Source organism: Filobasidium floriforme (genome assembly GCF_021052385.1).
Source record: "Filobasidium floriforme strain CBS 6241 chromosome Unknown HD553scaffold_5, whole genome shotgun sequence".
Taxonomy (NCBI): domain Eukaryota; kingdom Fungi; phylum Basidiomycota; class Tremellomycetes; order Filobasidiales; family Filobasidiaceae; genus Filobasidium; species Filobasidium floriforme.
The window spans coordinates 21,154-37,749 of NW_025763626.1; the positions used below are offsets into that span (position 1 = coordinate 21,154).

Sequence of the window (16,596 nt, forward strand, 5' to 3'; positions counted from 1 at the left end):
CGCGTCCCATCCCCCCCATATGCGCGTCGCTGGGGTTCCCATTCCCATTCCACTCACGGCGGGCACGGACTCGTCCTAGCTCACCGAAGCTCGAAACGTCGACTTCGTTTGGTTTAGCTGTTGCCGGTCAAACGGGTTCGCCATCGCGATCTAGCCACCAACCTGGCAAGTCGTGCGCCTCGGAAATCGTGTCCCTTCGAGTTTCCGGCTAGGTCATCTTGTCGGGTCTTGTTGCGTTCGACGCTCATACAGGCACAGGCGCCGCATCTACATCTAGCTTCAAATCCTCGACATGCGAACGTGAAGCAAAATCTCGATTGCAACTAGGTAGCCTATAGCTGTTATTCACCTCAAGAAGTCTGCTTCGTTCTATAACCCTGAAGCCAACATGTCCAGACTCCCATTGGCCCTCAGCATACCCCAAAGTGGAATTCCGCTGGCCTCTTCGACTGCGGATCGAAACACACCCTTAGCTAAACTTGCAAACGAAGCCTCGGAAAACGACTATGATGCCATCTGTGTGCCTCTTACCAACGATCTCTGGCGAGAGCGATGGGAACGTCTCTGCCTAAGACCCGTCGACGAAGAGGAAGAGCATGAAGTCTCGTATCATGGCAAGGACAATTCGGCGACTCGACAATGGCTCGAGAAAGAGCGCAAGAAGCGGGAGACCGAAAAGGAGGCCGAGATGTGGAGGTCGCATGGCGGTTTCAAAAGAACGGAACTCAACATTACTCGACTAGGTATGTAAGCCGACAGATACACAATATAGAAAGCGGCGCGCTGGTCGAGCTGGCGGGGACGTCCGATTAATACGGCTCGAGGCTGATCATGAGCATCTCATACGCACAGAGGAGGCCGACACTGCAATTGCTCTAGCGTCGGACTGGCTCGAACTGGACTCTCCCGATGAAGGCATTCGCTTCGACTCTGAACTCGTCAGTTAAGATTACTTGACAGACTCCGGTCTTTCATTAGTGACATCGAGGCTGAGGATAACATTTGCGACAGGCACTCCGTCAAGAGCTATTGACTTGTCTGCATCTGCATGTACGGACGCTGGTCATTCCTCCACCCTTGCCAGAGAACCGAGAATTCCTACCTTCTTATGCGCGTGCGATAGCCTCGCTATTGGAACTTGGAGGCGAGGCTAGCGTGACTCGAATCGCCATCAGAATAGGGGTTTCCGATCGACCCAACCTCGGCTTGCACAACGCAGGGTCTCACAACAGTTACTCCTCACATCAGCCCAACAACAATAATCAAATTCCTCACGATGACAAGAAGCACAAACGGAAGAGCTCGATGGGTATCGGGATACGTATGAGTGGAAGCAGCGCGCTCTTGTCGTCCGTACAGCAATCGGGTATGAATCAAGTATCAAATCGACAGAGCATGATCGTGGGTACCGGAGACCAAAATTCGTTCAGCTGGGAGGTCTGGGACTGCGTCAGAAACGTGTGCGATTACCATCCCCGCCTCGGCTTAGGTAAGTCGAAATATCTCGGCTCGGAGTCAGAGGTTGCGCTAATCTCGTTTCGGCTGTGTATTCCAGCTCTGGACATGTCCAACCCGTTACCGCCATCACTGACCACCTTGCAAAGGTGGATTGCGGAGCCGACCGACATCATATTCTTGCCGTCTCAATCCTTCATCCCCAACGCCAAGGGCTACCCCGTGCTCAGCAAGGCCTGTCAAGCGTTCATTCGAAGCTTTGTTCGGGTTGGTACAGGAATCAGAAGCTGCCCTTGTCTCGATGAAACACGTACTGAAACAATAAAATCTGTAGCTCTCTCCATACATTGTTCTCTCGCACGTCAACGGCAACAAACACCCCTCCGGAGGTGCGCAAGCGTATATCCAATATGTTCGACATCTTGAAACCATAGCAACCACACAGCCCTCGCCCATCACGGCCCCGCAGACGGCCGCTACCGGGATCATGCCGCATGGTCATCACTATCAGCAATATATGGATTACCTTCAAGCCCCTTTGCAACCGCTCATGGACGATCTCAGCAGTGCCACCTACGAAACTTTCGAAGCGGATCCTGTCAAATATCGATTATACGAAGATGCAATTACTGCGGCTTTGACAGATCGTCCGGAACATGCAACCACGTAAGATCGCGTTGTCACAGCGCTTTCAGGCCAATGCTCATGTCAAGTCTCCACAGTGTGATCTACGTCGTCGGCGCTGGACGAGGGCCGCTTGTTCAGAGGTGCCTGAACGCCTTGAAGCGAGCGTCACGCAACGCGAGAATTTATGCCATCGAAAAGAATGCCAACGCCTTTGTCACGTACGTCCCATCCACCACCCTTGCTTGAAATCCCTAGCTGATCTTCTTTCCTATATTTGCGTAGACTACAAGAACGCTCGGCATTGGAATGGGGCGACAAGGTCAAGATCATGCATGGCGATATGCGAACGTTAGCGGTGCCGGAACCGGCTGACATCATGGTCAGCGAGTTGCTGGGCAGTTTCGGTGACAATGAATCTAGTCCCGAGTGTCTAGACGGCGCCGTCCGTTATCTCAAACGTCAGTCACGACTCGCCTGATACGGGCACAGGATTCGCGTTGACGATTTTGCTACAACATAGCCGAGGGCATCTCTATTCCCGCTTCTTACACCGCCCATCTTGCACCACTATCATCAAACAAGCTTTTTTCGGCAGTCCGACTGCAATCGGAAAAACGGAACAAGACGGAAGAGATAGCATTCGAGACCCCCTATGTGGTGATGTTTCAACAGGTCAACCTGTTGAGCGGTAACCCTGATCCGAACGCTGCATTGGCGGGGAGCAAAGCTGGCCCCAGGATCCAGGAATGCTGGAGCTTTGAGCATCCTCGTCGAGACATGGTCACGGATGATGTTGGTGAGTAGAACACCCGCAGCCATTGCAGCACGACGATAGGATCGCCGACCCATTGTTCGTAACTACAATCCTAAACAGGCCTACCACTTACAAATTCGCACAATACTCGCTCTGCCCATCTGACGTTCCGCATACCTCATGCGGGAGCGTGTCATGGTCTGGCAGGGTATTTTGAGGCGCACCTGTACGGAAACATCGGGCTCAGTATACATCCGGAGAGAATGCATCTCATCAGCCCAGAGATGATGAGTTGGTTCCCGCTCTTCTTCCCCTTCCGGGTAAGTACATTCCTGCGGTCTAGTTCATACGCTACCTTCCGGCCTCGTCTGACCTCACACGATCCGCTTCCTGTCAATAGGAGCCTCTATACATGCCTTCCGGGGCAGAACTGGACGTCCACATTTGGCGCTTGACCGACCCTAAATCGAAGCGGATCTGGTATGAATGGCACGCTGAGTCGTTCCTTCCCATCACCGGAACCGTCAATGGTATGGTCACACCTGGATTCAACGGGATGAACGGTACGCCGACCGGCGGCGGCATGCACGGGAGTAGGGTCGTTTCTGGAGCGAGTTCGAACATGAGCGTGCCGCTGCACAGTCCCATGATGGACGCTCCCGGAAGCCCGATGCCGGGGAGCGTCTTTGGCATCCCGTCCATGCACGGCAGGGACGAGTCGCGTATCAAGATTGGACAGACAAGGCTTCACAATACCGCGGGTAGAAGTAGCTGGGTTGGGTTGTAACATCACGATAGAACCGGGATTCTGGGCAAGCGGGACGATCGGCCGGACATGCCCGGCAACGCTATTGCAAAAATACCATATCAGAGCCGTGCTTGGCTCTATGCCGGTGGTCCGAACTGGTTTCATGATTCTGCATTACCCTTATGCTTCACCTTCACTCGCAGTCGCCCGCATGCGTTGCCACCACGCTGATTCGCTGCTGTGGTTGGTCGTCTTTCGTGATCGACCTTGATCGCTGGAATCACCTCTTTGATGAATGTTCGGTTGCGCGAAAAGCTGGGGCATGCACGTGTTCTTAGCCCGACCTCCCGGGAGCGAGCGGAGGCAAGTGTGAGCTACACGGCGAACTCGCCGGCTCGAAGCTAAAGATATCTGGGTTTGCAAGGTGCAAGGTGCAAGATCATCATCCCATAAAGCACATAGCCCATCGACATCATCATTGCTGCTTCTTCAGTAAGAGAGCAGGTATCTCTAGCCTCCGGATACTTCGATGCCTCTGGAAAGACTGCTCGACGTCTCAGCATGATCCTTGCAACAACCTGACTGTCAGACGGCACTGGAACTATCGACTAGAAACGTTTGTGAGCTGCTAGACACACGCAACCCCGAGCATCGCTAGGTAGACATCAGGATGAAGTATAGCAAGGTTCGTCGTTGAAATCAGCATCAACACACCATCCATCCACGACTGGTCTCACCATTTGCATATGCTCGATAGGAGTATGAGACGATCATGAATACCGACTCCTTCCCTCCGCAGTGGAGGGAGTCGGCTATCGAATATCGCAAGGTGAGAAAGCTACTCATGGCCGAGCGACATTTCGAGTCGAAGCTCATTTTGAGTCATGACTGGGACAGCTGAAGAAGCTAATCAAGGACGTCGCCGACGAATTGGCAGCTCTCGGACTCAATCCCGAAGTCTTGCACAAGATCTTGAAGCCCGAAGAGGTCCCCAACACGACCATCTCTACGACGACTGGCGAAGCCGTCATCCATTCACCAATCCCGCGCAAAACTCGACAATCGAGCTTTACCTTAGATTCTGCGCTGCTAGATCAAGAGCGAGAGCGGCGATGGGCGGAACTACAACGCCCACAGACTGCGAGCCCTGGACAGGATACAGGCAACGAGTCGGATGTTGAAGAGCTGGAATTCGAAGTAGATGAAGGTTCCGATGTCGATACACTGCAAGAACCATCTCATGGTAGGCGGTTTCGACTGAGACTACCCAGCCACAGTTCGACCATCGATGGCGATGTGAGGCAGGATCCGCAGACCCCGAGTCACGAGCAAGAATCACATCTCCAACCTACCGGTATTCACGAGGCGAGAATGGCACGAGTAAAGGCGGAATACGTCTTGTCTGGTGCGACAGAGCTCTCATCTCGAAGATAATCTGTGTCACAAGCTGATGGCGTCCCGCTTACGATAGGTCCAACTGACAAACCGACGCCTGAAATCAGGTTGTTCCTTTCGCCTTCCGCTCGTAGCGTCACGCCATCGTCGAGAACTAATGAAGCGATCGACTTTATATCCCAAGGACGAGACTATGATGATGAAGGCGACGATTCGTCCAGCGCGCCCTCGCGAATACAATCGCGAAGATCATCCAAGTCCTCTCGACGGGGTCACGGAACCGAATCAATCTCGTCAGAGAGCGAGGGTGACTCCAACGGCGATCCGAATGCAGTCCCTCGGCGAATAATTCCCTCGTCTCCACGCTTGGAAAAGATTATCGAATCGCCATCTCCAATCTTTGCCATTTCCAACGGGACCTATGGCCATGGGATGGAATCTCTCAAGGATCAGCTTGACGATCTTGACTTGGGTGATGCTGCTCTGGACGATCTGGACGACGATGAACCTGACGTCCAGGTCGTGTCAGGCAAGCAACGCGAAGGAGGACACAGCGAAAAGATCCTGGATCCCGGAAGCCATCCCGCTGGCGACGAGCAGTCTACACTCGATGACGTCCTGGAGTTGCCGATGCAAGAGGAAAATGGAAGGGAGATCGTAGTGTCTCTCCCAGCCGACGTCGCCTTTTTCCAAGTTCTATGCCAAGCGTTGGTCTCGTTGTCCGAGCTCCATGCGAAGCAACAGCAACTTTTCAACACCGCCGTGCAACATTTGTGTTCGCTCGTCTCGAGCTCGATTATCCCCCAACAGGGTGGCGGGATCATCCGCAATATACATTTGCCCGCCGGTAAACGGAAATCCGAGAGCAACACTTACGATCCCGCACATACACCTGGCGCATCGTCTTATCACAAGTCAGACCTTTACGTTTGGCGCGAAATCTTTACGCTTTGGATCGAAGCCCAGATCTTCGAGTCATCTGCCGAACGAGACAGAGGCGAGAGGTCGGTCGAGCAAGCGGACGCCCGGCTCAAGGCGTTTGCTTCGGAAGTGGTGAAGCGCGGTCTCGGTGACCGCCGTACTCTTAGGAGGAAAGAAAGCCGAGAAGCTTGGGAAGAATTCTTGAGATTGAACGTTTTATTGCTGGATCTCAAGAAGTTCCAAATCGCCAATATCAATGCGGCTAGAAAGTAAGTCGCTGTAATGATATGCTGACTTGTGATCGCTGTCGAGGAGTACTCATCAGGGTCTCGACTTTACTTCATGCAGAATTCTCAAGAAGCACGATAAGCGGACAGCGCTGACTGCATCCACCGGCTTTCCGCAATTTGTGCGGTCGTCCCTTGATGCCCACGTGGATGCGAACGGCAACGTGAAGACCTGGGCGTTTTACTCGACTTCCCTACCGCACGTCCTTCTCACTAGCTTGACCGAGACGCTGCTTCCGATCTTGCCGAGTCTGGAAGACTATACCTGTCTCATATGTACCAGTATCGCCTTCAAGCCGATCCGTCTCGGCTGTAGCCATTTGTTTTGCGTCAGGTATGATGGGATCAGGCGAGAGACTCCGATCGTCGTACTGACGTGCGAACTACAACAGGTGTCTTGCCAAAATGCAACGGGCGGGGGCGGCGGAATGCCCGCTATGCCGAGCACGTACTGTACTGCAAGCCGATCGATGTGAGCCATTGCATCGGTTCGTTTCCTGTACAAGTGCTAACAATCATCTCATACAGCATCTCTTGACACGGAAATGCAGCAGTAAGTCCCGCGCATGCTCCCCTACATCTCGTTCTAGTCTGACCTGACCCTTTCGGTGATTACACAGCTTCATGGAACAGTGGTTCCCCCTGGAAGTCAAAAGGAAACAGAAGGATAACGAGCTCGAGATTGCTCGGTCAGATCCGCATGCTCAAATAGGACCGGATGCCAAATGTAGGATTATGTGAACATTACAGCGCCAAGCTATCAAGTTGTATCTGGGTGGCATGGGAAATTATCATCATGCCGTGCGAGTACAGAGTAGAAGTTGGCTCCTCTCGGTCATGAACTGGTACGCTGATGTTGAGCAAGAATGCCGGATAGCTCTTTGTGGAAAGCTTCCCAATCTTGAACCAGCTATGTGAACCACCGATACACCTTGTCAGCGGAAAGAGCGACCATAAACCTAAGCGAAATCGAGCTGACCTTTTGCTGCGTTTCAACAGCTTCATCTATGTATTTCTCCATCGTAGATTTCAGATCCTCTATTCTTTCTTGCTCAAATCGGCTGAACTCTAGCTTAACTAATCGTGATACCGCGTCAAAGTCTGACTGGGCATCGAGCGCCCGGCGTTCCGCCTGTTCGAATTCATTATTCAGAATCATCCATGAGTAATATCCAGGAAGGCGGCGTACCTGGGCGATATCTGGCGCATCTGCGCCATTATGATCATGCGGAGCATACTTGCCTCCTTTCTTGGCTCGATCGCGCTCCGACTGCACCCTCGTACGTCTCGCCTCGCCCTGAGCATTCTGCCAGGCAAAGTACGACCGTATCCGGGAGGAAAAGGCAGCCTACAAGCGCCGATATCCGCTGTCAGTTGTAGGTCGACGACGTTTGAGCCACTAGCACACTCACCCGAACCGAGCCTATCAATCGCAGCTGCTCATCTGCAACGTTGAGCAAGCGGACTACATCCATCTTGGCCTGATTTTCATGTAGAGAGCGCTCTTCTTCGCTCAATTGGGAGAAACGGTGTAGCACCTGCGATAATGCCAAGGACAGATCCGACTCTGCCAAAGCCTGTAGAGCCTCCGAGAGAACAGCAAAGCCGTTGACAAGGTCTGTACCCACCGCTGACGTCAGACAGAGTGTAGCGCCGAGATTCCGGACTTTCATTAATCTCACCAAGTCGCTGTTTGGAACTTGTTTCTAGTGCTTTAACAAGGCTCTTGATCTGTGATTCTAGCGAATCGAGCAACTGCTTTTGTTTGATAAACCACTGAAAAAGGCGAACATGATTCAGATTGAGCGGGACCCCGAACCGAAAAACAGTAACTGGAAAAGCAGAACAAACCTCGTCTTGTTCGACAAATCGCGGGCCTCCTATGGTTCCGCCAATGGAAGCTAGCACGCTTTGTTTCTCTTGTGTCATTTCTTGTCGGCGATGCTTGACCTATGCCATTCAGGCGGTGAATCAGTACTTGTGACAGGCTGTATCACTCTGAAAGATCGAAGACTCACATCTATCGTAAACGCGTCACTGCTCAAAAACAGCTTGAGGTCCGGATCCAAGCTAAGCACGGGATGGTTCGCCATCTTGCCCAGTGCTCGCTCCAGTGCAGATCTTCGGGTCTCTACGAACTGTTCTTCAAATCGACCTGCGATCAAATAGCACATCAGCAATCGCAATGATTATGACCAATCCTTTTACCAGTAATCACCAAAGGCATGTTTGTCTGGCATCGGTGGTACCACCACGCCCGGATTGTTGTGAGAGACGGCTTCGACCAGCCACAGGAAATCCGAGAACCGCCTCAGTACGGAGAACTCGCCTCTCTTGTAATGAGGAGAGGTTGTACGGGTCGTGACGGTATAAACAATATAACCCCTCACTGGGTCTCCAACCTTGGTTGGATCGCTGATCGAGATTGTGAACACGGGCTGCGTCAGTAGACGATTTCTCGTCGGCGACCTGACCGACTCCGAGGCTTCGGCGGGAATTGCCTGTGGGAGTTCAACAGGTGATCAGTTTTCTGTTCAATGGCGTGAGCTCCTGGAGACCGTTAGTTTTGTGTCCATACCTGAAGATCTTCATACGTTTCGTCCGGTGGTTGCGTGTAAGCGCCCGAGGGTTGCCCCTGAGCATCAGTGCTTGATCCTAATTGCCAAGTCGGCGGTGATGGCGGAGCATACGCAGACGTTGGCATCGTTGGCTGAGGAAGCGTTACCTCGGTTGTCCAGCCTAGCGGTTCCGACGGTGAATCCATCCGGGAGGTCGGTGTTGCTGGCTCGGTATCGTCAAAAGCACGCCCCCATCGTGCGTTCTTGGGCAAAGACGATTCCGTTATTGCTGAGGTTGCTTCTGGCGTCTCGATCTCGCTGCGACTCGAACCGCCGAGAGCCAGAGCTCGGAAATGTGTTTCAATACCTGCGTTGACGTCGAGAGGGGTAGGCAAGACCGATTGGGTTTCCGCATGATCGGTTCGCGACGACGGTTCCCGTTCTGGAGTGGGCGTCGACCTTCTGCTCGCTACTACAGGCGAGGTGATTCCGCTGGGAGGCAAAGCGACTTGCTCAGGCCTGACCTCGCCGTCGATGAGTTGTCCGTCCTGATGGTGAGCCAGACCTTCAGCGACCTGTTGAGACGCTTGATCTGGATGACCGGATTCCAAGATCTGAGCTGCCACGATAGTAGAGATGTGGGGTCCAGCAGGGGTAGGCGAGGCAGCGTCTCGAGCGGCTTGTTCCAGGATGCTCTCGCAGGGGACGGTATTAGGAGCAGTCGGTGCAGACTCTCCCTCTTGCGTCGGCTTTATTTCTTCAGTCTCCACAGTTTCTTCTGCGGCCTTGTCGGGCCCTTGCTTCGGATCTGTAGACGCTTCTTCGAGGCGACTCTGATCACCCTCACTTTGCTTTTCAGCATCTCCCGCAATATCAGGTTTCGCCTGTTCCGCCTTCTCCTTGTCCGCCTTTTCCTTATCGGCCCTTTCCTTGTCCGACTTTTCCTTGTCTTGCCTTTTCTGCTCCTGCTTGCGCTTGGTCTCGGCCTCGATCCGAGCTCGCTCTTCCCGCTCCTTCTTCTCTCTCTCCCGTTGAACGCTATCGAAACTGATCCCCACCTTTTTCCGGGAAGCGTTACCCCCCGGCTTGAAGACGTGTGGTGCAGCCGGCGGGACAGCCTTGGCTTCGCTACTGTTCTGTTTGCTATCGCTCGCCTTGAAGGCCTTTTTCAACGACGAGATCGACGGGTCCTCCTCTGATAGCAAGCCGAGGATATCAGACGATGGTCTGATACGCGCGGGCGAAGTGGTCCCGGTAGCAGTCGGTGCCGAAGCGAGTGGTGACCGAGGCATTCCGTACGGGTCCTCGAACTGTCGTCCTGGCGAAGTGTATGCACCACCCTGCGACGAAGTGAACCCACCGGCTCGACTAGGAGATGTGGTTCCGAACGGTGTCGTCGGGAAGGCCGGCACTTCGAACGGGGTCTGCGCAGGATCAGCAGACATCTGCTGCGTCTCGAAACCACCTGAATCTGAATATCGGAGGGAAAGGTTGGTCTTAGCTTGTCACTGAGATAGCGAGGTTGTAGAGATACCATCGAGTCTCCGAAATCTCACATGGTACATCTCTGAATCCCGATGTGGACGCAGCTGGAATGTAATTTCCGTCGTGACCTTGACTATATCCAAACCCGGGCGTGTCCGCGACAACGCCATCGTCCCTCAGCTTGGTGACATAGGGACTGTTATCATCTTGCAGCGTATCCGACGGCCCAGCGAACCCAGAAGAAGCCTTGGGGAAAGTCGGCGAGTCGGAAGCGAAGGGGTTGGCAAACGGGTTCGCGAAAGGGTCGTCAATGGCAGGTTGAGGTGTCGGGTCGTTGTTCGAGTAGAAGTCTGGCAGGCCGACGTTGGCGGTCGAGCGCAGCACGTTGGCGAGATCCTCGTCGTCCATCCTGGGGACAGTTTCGTTAGATGAGCTCGATCAAGTATTATCAATCCGGTGGGGAGGAGAGGAGTCTGTGTATATGGATTTTAGATCGAACTATACGACTGCAAGATGGGTCGGTCGTATGAGTAAAGGGTCGCGGCTCCGGGGATCTCGTCGTCATCACGCGGGACAAAAGGGGGGGAGAGGGGGAGGATATCGTCATATCTCTTCTTCTCCAGCTCAAGGTCTATACAGTACCTCTTTGCACCTCTTCAGTGATCAGTCTCCTGCTCCTCTATATCCCTTCGCTCATCTGTTCCAAGTTCGAGAATCCATCATTACTACTACTGCCACTTATCGCACGTCGACAGCTTCGCAGCACCTGCCTCCTCCCTCTACACACACGCCTGGTCGCTCTCTCCCCACGCAGACACCTTCGTTCACCATGTCCATCTCCGGTCTCGCCAACATTGCCATGCCCAACATTCCCTTGCCCAGCCAGCCCATCTCGGCCGCTACCACCAGGATCCTGGCTCTCACCAACTTTAGTCCTCAGATCAAGACCAAAGATCTTCATCAGGCTTTCCAGCCTTGGGCAGAGGACAAGGGAGGATACAAGATCAAATGGATCGACGATGTGACCGCGCTCGCCGTCTTCAACGATGCTACTACCGGTGAGTGACGCATCTCATGTTGTGAAGAGTGTCCAGACTGTGAGCTGACGCATTTTGTGATCTACATGTGCCATGTAGCCAAGCGCGCCTACCTCTCCCTCATCTTGAATCCCCCTGCCAATCTACCTTACCCAGCCGTCATCCGACCCTATGACGGACCCGACAGTTCTGCCATCATTCACTCGGTCAACGCCCGTACCCACGGTCACGGTGGCAACCGTGGCAGCTTCAGCCAAGCTGGAGGTGCCGCTCAAGCTCGAGCCAGTTTCAGTCAACCCGCCGGTCAACCCCCCATGCTGCCGTTCGGTAACCCGAGCTCGAGCTCCGTACAACAACCATTCGGCGTCGTGGGTAACGGTCACAAGCACGGGCGATCCGCCAGCCTGTCGTCGACCAGCGGGAACCACGAACGACCCAACTTTGGTAGCATCGGAGGCAACGCTGCAGGTTCGTCTGCCTTTGGCAAGCTCGGAGCGGGAGGTGCCTTTTCTGGCTTTGGTACGACATCTGGGAGTTCCGGCTCGCTCTCGAACCACGTACGAAACTCGTCGAGCGTCAGCAGTTCAAACATCGGAGGATCTTGGGGGAGACAGACGGCCGCCAGCAACTCGGTAGTAAGCTCCCCGAACCGCCTTCAGTCTAGAAAGGTTTCTGCTTTGGGCATGACTGACACCTGTATGCTCGCTGTATACAGGCCAGTGGCTTCAACCCTAGCAGACTCGCAACCCATCACGAGCAAGATAGCCCCCAGACCACTCCCGTCAAGCCCAACCATCAGGCGAACGCTTCGACCGCCAACTCGGCCGCTGGCCTTTCCAACGACGGACCCCACCCTCTCCTTCATCTCCCTCAAGGCAACTCGCATGCAGACCTTTCGTCCCCCGGGATCGACATTTTGGGTGCCGTCGGCCCCGAGGGTGGTCCAGGAGGAAGTGCCGGAATCGTGCAGTGATGAAAACCCTTCTATCAAAGTCCAAAGCCCACTCGACTTGCCTTGAGCCCATGTATCACTTTTCACATCTATCTGTAATGATTATTATACGCAACACTACAATGGTTTGTCTGAGTTGAGCCAATTCTCCTCAGATAGACTAGATCATGTCAAGAACGACCGGCAACGGTTCCTGCTATCATTATACCTTTTGCTTGATCAATCCGCTCATCAAGTCGAAACTGTTCCCATCAGGCTGCAGATCGATGTAGCGATCCGCAGAGCTCGACATTGACATCGAGGTGGAATATCGATCTTCATACCCGTCGTATGAAGAGGAACCCCATGCGCCGCCCTCACTCGACGCCCGTACGCATCGCAGCAATCCGCTGTTCAGCTCGAGCGTCTTGATGACCAGCGGAAGATGAGGCTTGACGGTCGTTAATGTTACTGGTTGATCGCTGCATGGAGTGATGATGAAGTCAGTGTCGACTTCAAGATAGACAGCTTCATCGTCTCAACTCACGTGTGCAGCCAGCGACCAGTGTATTCGTCCAGAAATCCAGCGAAGCTCTTGTCCTCGACGAATTGGTCCCAGATCTCTTCGAAAGCGACCAGTATCCGCGCCAAACTGGTCTCCATCGTCGGTACGGTCACTGGACCAACCGAGCCGTTGCGCTTGTGAGAGAGCTCGTAGAGTTGAGCAAGTGAAGTGGTCGGAAGATCGTTCAAGATGTTGATGCCACAACCCACGACCAGATGCCACTCTCCCTTGACAAAGCTAGAGTTTACCAAGATGCCACCCAGCTTAGCTCTTCCCTTGGGAGCCGTGGCGCGCCCCCCATCAACTGCGTCGGTCGAGCTGGACGGCTGACCTAGACCTTCGGCCTCGGCGTAAATGTCATTCGGCCACTTGATGCGTACGCCCAACTTGCCATCGTCATCAAGCCCTTGGCAGATTGCTAGTGCAGCGATATACTGCGCAAACACCACCTTATTGGATGGAAAGCCTCGAGGCAGCTTGAGCAGGATGGAAAATTGGAGACAACCGGCCGGCGACAGCCATTGATTCTTGCCTCGACCACGACCAGCTAGCTGGAAGCTGGCCATCGAAACGAAGGGCACGGGGAGGCCGTACAGCATGATCGGGTTGCTGTTGATAGAGTCAGGTCAGTCCGGATTCGAGACTCTCACATCCCGCTCCGATAGAGCTTACCGGTCGAGCATCGTCTGGGTACTGCCGACCGCTTCCCCATACTGTATCACGTCGCCCAGACTCCAGGATCCCAAACTCTCCGGGTCCGCAGCAGGCACCCGCTTTCTTCCCACACCCTGCTTGCGGGCCGTAACATCTAGCTCGGACCAGTATCGACCAAAATCGAACAACGGAGTCCAATCCGGTCGCCAGGTCTCGTGCGATCCAAGAAGCAAAGGAACGGCTCTTCGCTTGTTCTCTTCCTCTTCAATCGTCTCGATGGAACGCTGGGCTGCCATGTAGCCCGGTACATCAACCCCCATCGATGCGGTATCGATCAAGTTGAACGTATCCTCAGTATCTCGCAAGATTTTAACGGTGACTTGCTCATCCTGCAAGATCAGGGGAGCCTGGGTCGAGTTCGCATCGATCTCAGGTGAGCCGACGATGAGAAGGGGCAGGTTACTGGCGAGCTTCGGATGAGACAGAATGAAAACCGGTAGGGGTTGCGTCGGTTTCAGCAATGTTGGGTCTACGCCTTTCCAGTGAGACTGAGACGTGTTGACCGCTGCCAGAGGCTGTATGCCGAAGAAAGCCAAGGTCGTTTTGATTTGCGCTGCTGCCTTGTTGTCACTTGCGCTGGTTATTGCTGCTGAATCGCTGGCCCAGGCAGCATATTTGCATAGCTTCGTCCTCCAGCCGACGGCGGATATCCGATCGTTCGCGGTGTGCTCCAGTACCAGCAGGTCGCCTTTCTGGCTGGCATCGCCATCGGGAGCAAGGGTCGCCTGAGACGGTCTGGTCTTCGATTTCTCAGGGCTTCTTGCCACAGGGAACGTCATGGCACCTGGAAACAACAGATCGTCGTCTACCATCTTCCTCTCGATAGACATACCAGCTTGACAGAAGAGCGCCGTCACAGGCCCAATGCTCCATACTGGTCCTCCCGTTCGCATGTATGCGCTGATGCGCTCTCGCAGGAGTGAGTCCGTATCGGATGATACTGTCGACTCGGCGGAAACCACAATCAGAAGCGCACATGTCTTTTCCCATGGTTCTTTCCTTAGAATCCGGCCCGAGATTGACCCGACAGTGTAGTATGGCGAAAGAATATTCCTGAGCAAGGCAATCAAAGCAGGATCTTTGACTTCCGAACCCGAATCCTTGGAGATGTCGAAGACAAGGACCTGATGTTGAGGCAGTGTAGAAGGTCTGGAGGTTGCGCTTGCTACATCTACTCCAGAGCCTGTGCCCGATGCAGGAGCTTCGAGTAACGACGCCGAAGCTGTGTCCGCCGTCTCTGCTCTGACTGCAGCGGGTTCGGTTGACGCTTCAGCTACGGAATCTTGACGAGAGTCCTTCGGGCTATCAGTAGTCCTCGTGTGGTTCTCTTCTGCTTGCTCTTCCGTCGCAAGCACGGCTATCTCAGGGCTGTGTCGGGCGCGAGTTTCCGCCTGCGGGACAGTTGAGAGATCTGCCCTTTCGGAACTTTGCCCTTTATGAATCACCTTCGCTATCATCGACCTGATACGACTTGGCTTCGGTTTCGAGGGAGATGGTTCCGGTGATGATACCAAACGTCCATTGTTTGGAGGGGGAGTGTTCTTCAGGAAATCCGCCAAATCTGCCGTGTCTGACTTGCGAGAAGGCACGGACGGCACCTTATCGCTCGACGGTGCCACGCTCGTACCATCTGGTGACGTGTTCTTGAAGAAATCAGCCAGTTCCGCCGCGGAGGAGCGTCTGCGAGGACCTTGCTTCAGATCGACATCAGAAGCGTTGCCGTGCCCACCGGAACTGGTCGGCGGTGATACTGGGATTTCGCGAGGTTCGACACCGGGTCTATTCCGCGTCCCTGGGGAGGTCGTCTTGCTCTGGAACACGTCCTCTACGATCGCCAGAGAAGCCGCCCGGGTCTCTGTTGGATTGACGCCTAGTGGCGGTCCCAATACAGGTAGGCTATTCGGCTCAGATCCATTCGCATTGCCAGGCGTGACGTGTATCCGAGGCGGTATCGGCACCTTGGCCTGTTCTGCCCAAGGAGGATCGGACCGAAGAAGTTCGCTGAGATTCTGCTTTTGTGCGGTGGACGAGCCAGGTAACGAGTTGTCGAGTCCTTCCTCATCGGATTCCTCAAGATCTCGGGGAACCATTTTCGGAGAACGGCTCGCTTCTGGCGAGCCTGCCGGAGAGGCCGACGTCTTCTTCAATCGATTGCTATTTGATCGCGAGAAGGTCGAGCTGTGTCGCCCCAACGGCGAGCCAGTCGCTGGGATCTTGCTAACAGAAACGGGAGGCACAGCGTTGACTCGACCGCGCTTCATATTGCCGCTTCATCAGTCCGGGTAATACAGAGAATGGGATTGTGATTGACTCACATCGAACTTCTTGAGTCGACTGGGTGTCAAACTGACTTTCATCGTATGACCACTTGTCAGAAGAGCGTCGAATTCCTCTTCTTTGGCAGTCTTGTGATCGCTTCTAAAGGTCGAGAAGCTGTCCCTGTTTGCATCCATGCTGCCACGACTGCTCTGCATGCTCGGTGCTCGGGCGACTGCGCCTTGGCCACTTCTTGTGGTGATCATGCTGGAACGACTCGGCTTTTTCACTAGCTTACGGGTGCCCTCGAATGACATTCGACTAGCAATCGGGCCTTGTTGATGAGACGAGGGAGGACGGTCTATCGAGTTCCTGCTATCCCCAGCGACTATCCCCGCGCTATATGAAGAGGAGCTGGCAATTCTTTGGAGCGAACCGAATGTAGGAGAGTTGGGCTTGGATGTGCTCGGGCCGGAAAGGGTCAAGACTTGTTCCGCTGCCAAAGTAGCTGGGATATTTGCTTGCAGTGCGTCCTTGACTGCGGAAGTGGCGTGACGTTAGCGTCTGCCTTGTAAGAAAGGTGGCAGATCAAACGCTGCTCACCCTTCAACTGTTTGAACAAGCCCCATAGGGTCTCACCCTCGCACATGCATACAAACAGGTCCTCAGGCTGGACCATGCTAGCGGCGGAGTTCCGTATCGCGACTTTACCCAGCTCCGCCAAGATACGTTCACAGATACATCTGAATGAGCAAGCCAAAGGAGTCAACTAGATGAACGCAAGCGAGCTGAAAGGGAAAGGTCGCTGGCTGACTCTATGATCGCTGTAAGGTAGAGAGACGCAGGAGCTATAATGTCCGGGG

The 16,596-nt window shown here is 54.1% G+C and overlaps 5 protein-coding genes across 5 annotated transcripts; 3 read left to right on the top strand and 2 right to left on the bottom strand.

Moving 5' to 3' along the window:
- The first annotated feature begins 96 nt into the window (after positions 1-96).
- Positions 97-3,729, top strand: HD553DRAFT_348451 (putative shk1 kinase-binding protein 1). Its single transcript, XM_046183378.1, has 10 exons — positions 97-743; positions 853-938; positions 1,012-1,489; positions 1,556-1,722; positions 1,790-2,121; positions 2,178-2,300; positions 2,365-2,540; positions 2,603-2,878; positions 2,957-3,156; positions 3,237-3,729. Exons 1-10 carry the CDS (start codon positions 389-391, stop codon positions 3,621-3,623), a joined length of 2,580 nt encoding a protein of 859 aa, XP_046038303.1. The 5' UTR covers positions 97-388; the 3' UTR covers positions 3,624-3,729.
- Positions 3,730-4,008: 279 nt separating this feature from the next.
- On the top strand, positions 4,009-6,928 carry HD553DRAFT_293262 (uncharacterized protein; the record flags this gene model as incomplete). Its single annotated transcript, XM_046178429.1, has 8 exons — positions 4,009-4,269; positions 4,342-4,413; positions 4,482-4,989; positions 5,056-6,169; positions 6,249-6,521; positions 6,580-6,659; positions 6,716-6,740; positions 6,808-6,928. Exons 1-8 carry the CDS (start codon positions 4,255-4,257, stop codon positions 6,926-6,928), a joined length of 2,208 nt encoding a protein of 735 aa, XP_046038304.1. The 5' UTR covers positions 4,009-4,254.
- HD553DRAFT_181827 (Vps5 C terminal like-domain-containing protein) lies at positions 6,843-10,744 on the bottom strand. The gene is made up of 10 exons (XM_046176961.1): positions 10,302-10,744; positions 8,766-10,210; positions 8,406-8,688; positions 8,206-8,342; positions 8,039-8,137; positions 7,870-7,963; positions 7,600-7,805; positions 7,377-7,535; positions 7,167-7,292; positions 6,843-7,097 (listed from the first exon to the last, which is right to left on the bottom strand). Exons 1-10 carry the CDS (start codon positions 10,636-10,638, stop codon positions 7,023-7,025), a joined length of 2,961 nt encoding a protein of 986 aa, XP_046038305.1. The 5' UTR covers positions 10,639-10,744; the 3' UTR covers positions 6,843-7,022.
- A 135-nt stretch (positions 10,745-10,879) lies between these two features.
- On the top strand, positions 10,880-12,335 carry HD553DRAFT_348454 (uncharacterized protein). Its single transcript, XM_046183379.1, has 3 exons — positions 10,880-11,288; positions 11,367-11,902; positions 11,983-12,335. The coding sequence occupies exons 1-3, from the start codon at positions 11,060-11,062 to the stop codon at positions 12,238-12,240; spliced, it is 1,023 nt and encodes a 340-aa protein (XP_046038306.1). The 5' UTR covers positions 10,880-11,059; the 3' UTR covers positions 12,241-12,335.
- Positions 12,336-12,421: 86 nt separating this feature from the next.
- On the bottom strand, positions 12,422-14,256 carry HD553DRAFT_269448 (uncharacterized protein; the record flags this gene model as incomplete). The annotated part of the gene is made up of 3 exons (XM_046177618.1): positions 12,422-12,680; positions 12,746-13,372; positions 13,436-14,256. The coding sequence occupies 3 exons, from the start codon at positions 14,254-14,256 to the stop codon at positions 12,422-12,424; spliced, it is 1,707 nt and encodes a 568-aa protein (XP_046038307.1).
- Between the last annotated feature and the right edge of the window lie 2,340 nt (positions 14,257-16,596).

Coding starts and splice junctions, on each gene's coding strand:
- HD553DRAFT_348454 (XM_046183379.1), top strand. CDS start 11,060: ATGTCCATCTCCGGTCTCGCCAACATTGCCATGCCCAACATTCCCTTG. Junction 11,289..11,366: donor CTTCAACGATGCTACTACCG/GTGAGTGACGCA, acceptor TGTGCCATGTAG/CCAAGCGCGCCTACCTCTCC. Junction 11,903..11,982: donor CGGCCGCCAGCAACTCGGTA/GTAAGCTCCCCG, acceptor CGCTGTATACAG/GCCAGTGGCTTCAACCCTAG.
- HD553DRAFT_348451 (XM_046183378.1), top strand. CDS start 389: ATGTCCAGACTCCCATTGGCCCTCAGCATACCCCAAAGTGGAATTCCG. Junction 1,490..1,555: donor CCATCCCCGCCTCGGCTTAG/GTAAGTCGAAAT, acceptor TGTGTATTCCAG/CTCTGGACATGTCCAACCCG. Junction 2,301..2,364: donor AATGCCAACGCCTTTGTCAC/GTACGTCCCATC, acceptor ATATTTGCGTAG/ACTACAAGAACGCTCGGCAT.
- HD553DRAFT_181827 (XM_046176961.1), bottom strand. CDS start 10,638: ATGGACGACGAGGATCTCGCCAACGTGCTGCGCTCGACCGCCAACGTC. Junction 10,211..10,301: donor GGGATTCAGAGATGTACCAT/GTGAGATTTCGG, acceptor ATTCAGATTCAG/GTGGTTTCGAGACGCAGCAG. Junction 8,138..8,205: donor GTGACGCGTTTACGATAGAT/GTGAGTCTTCGA, acceptor TGAATGGCATAG/GTCAAGCATCGCCGACAAGA.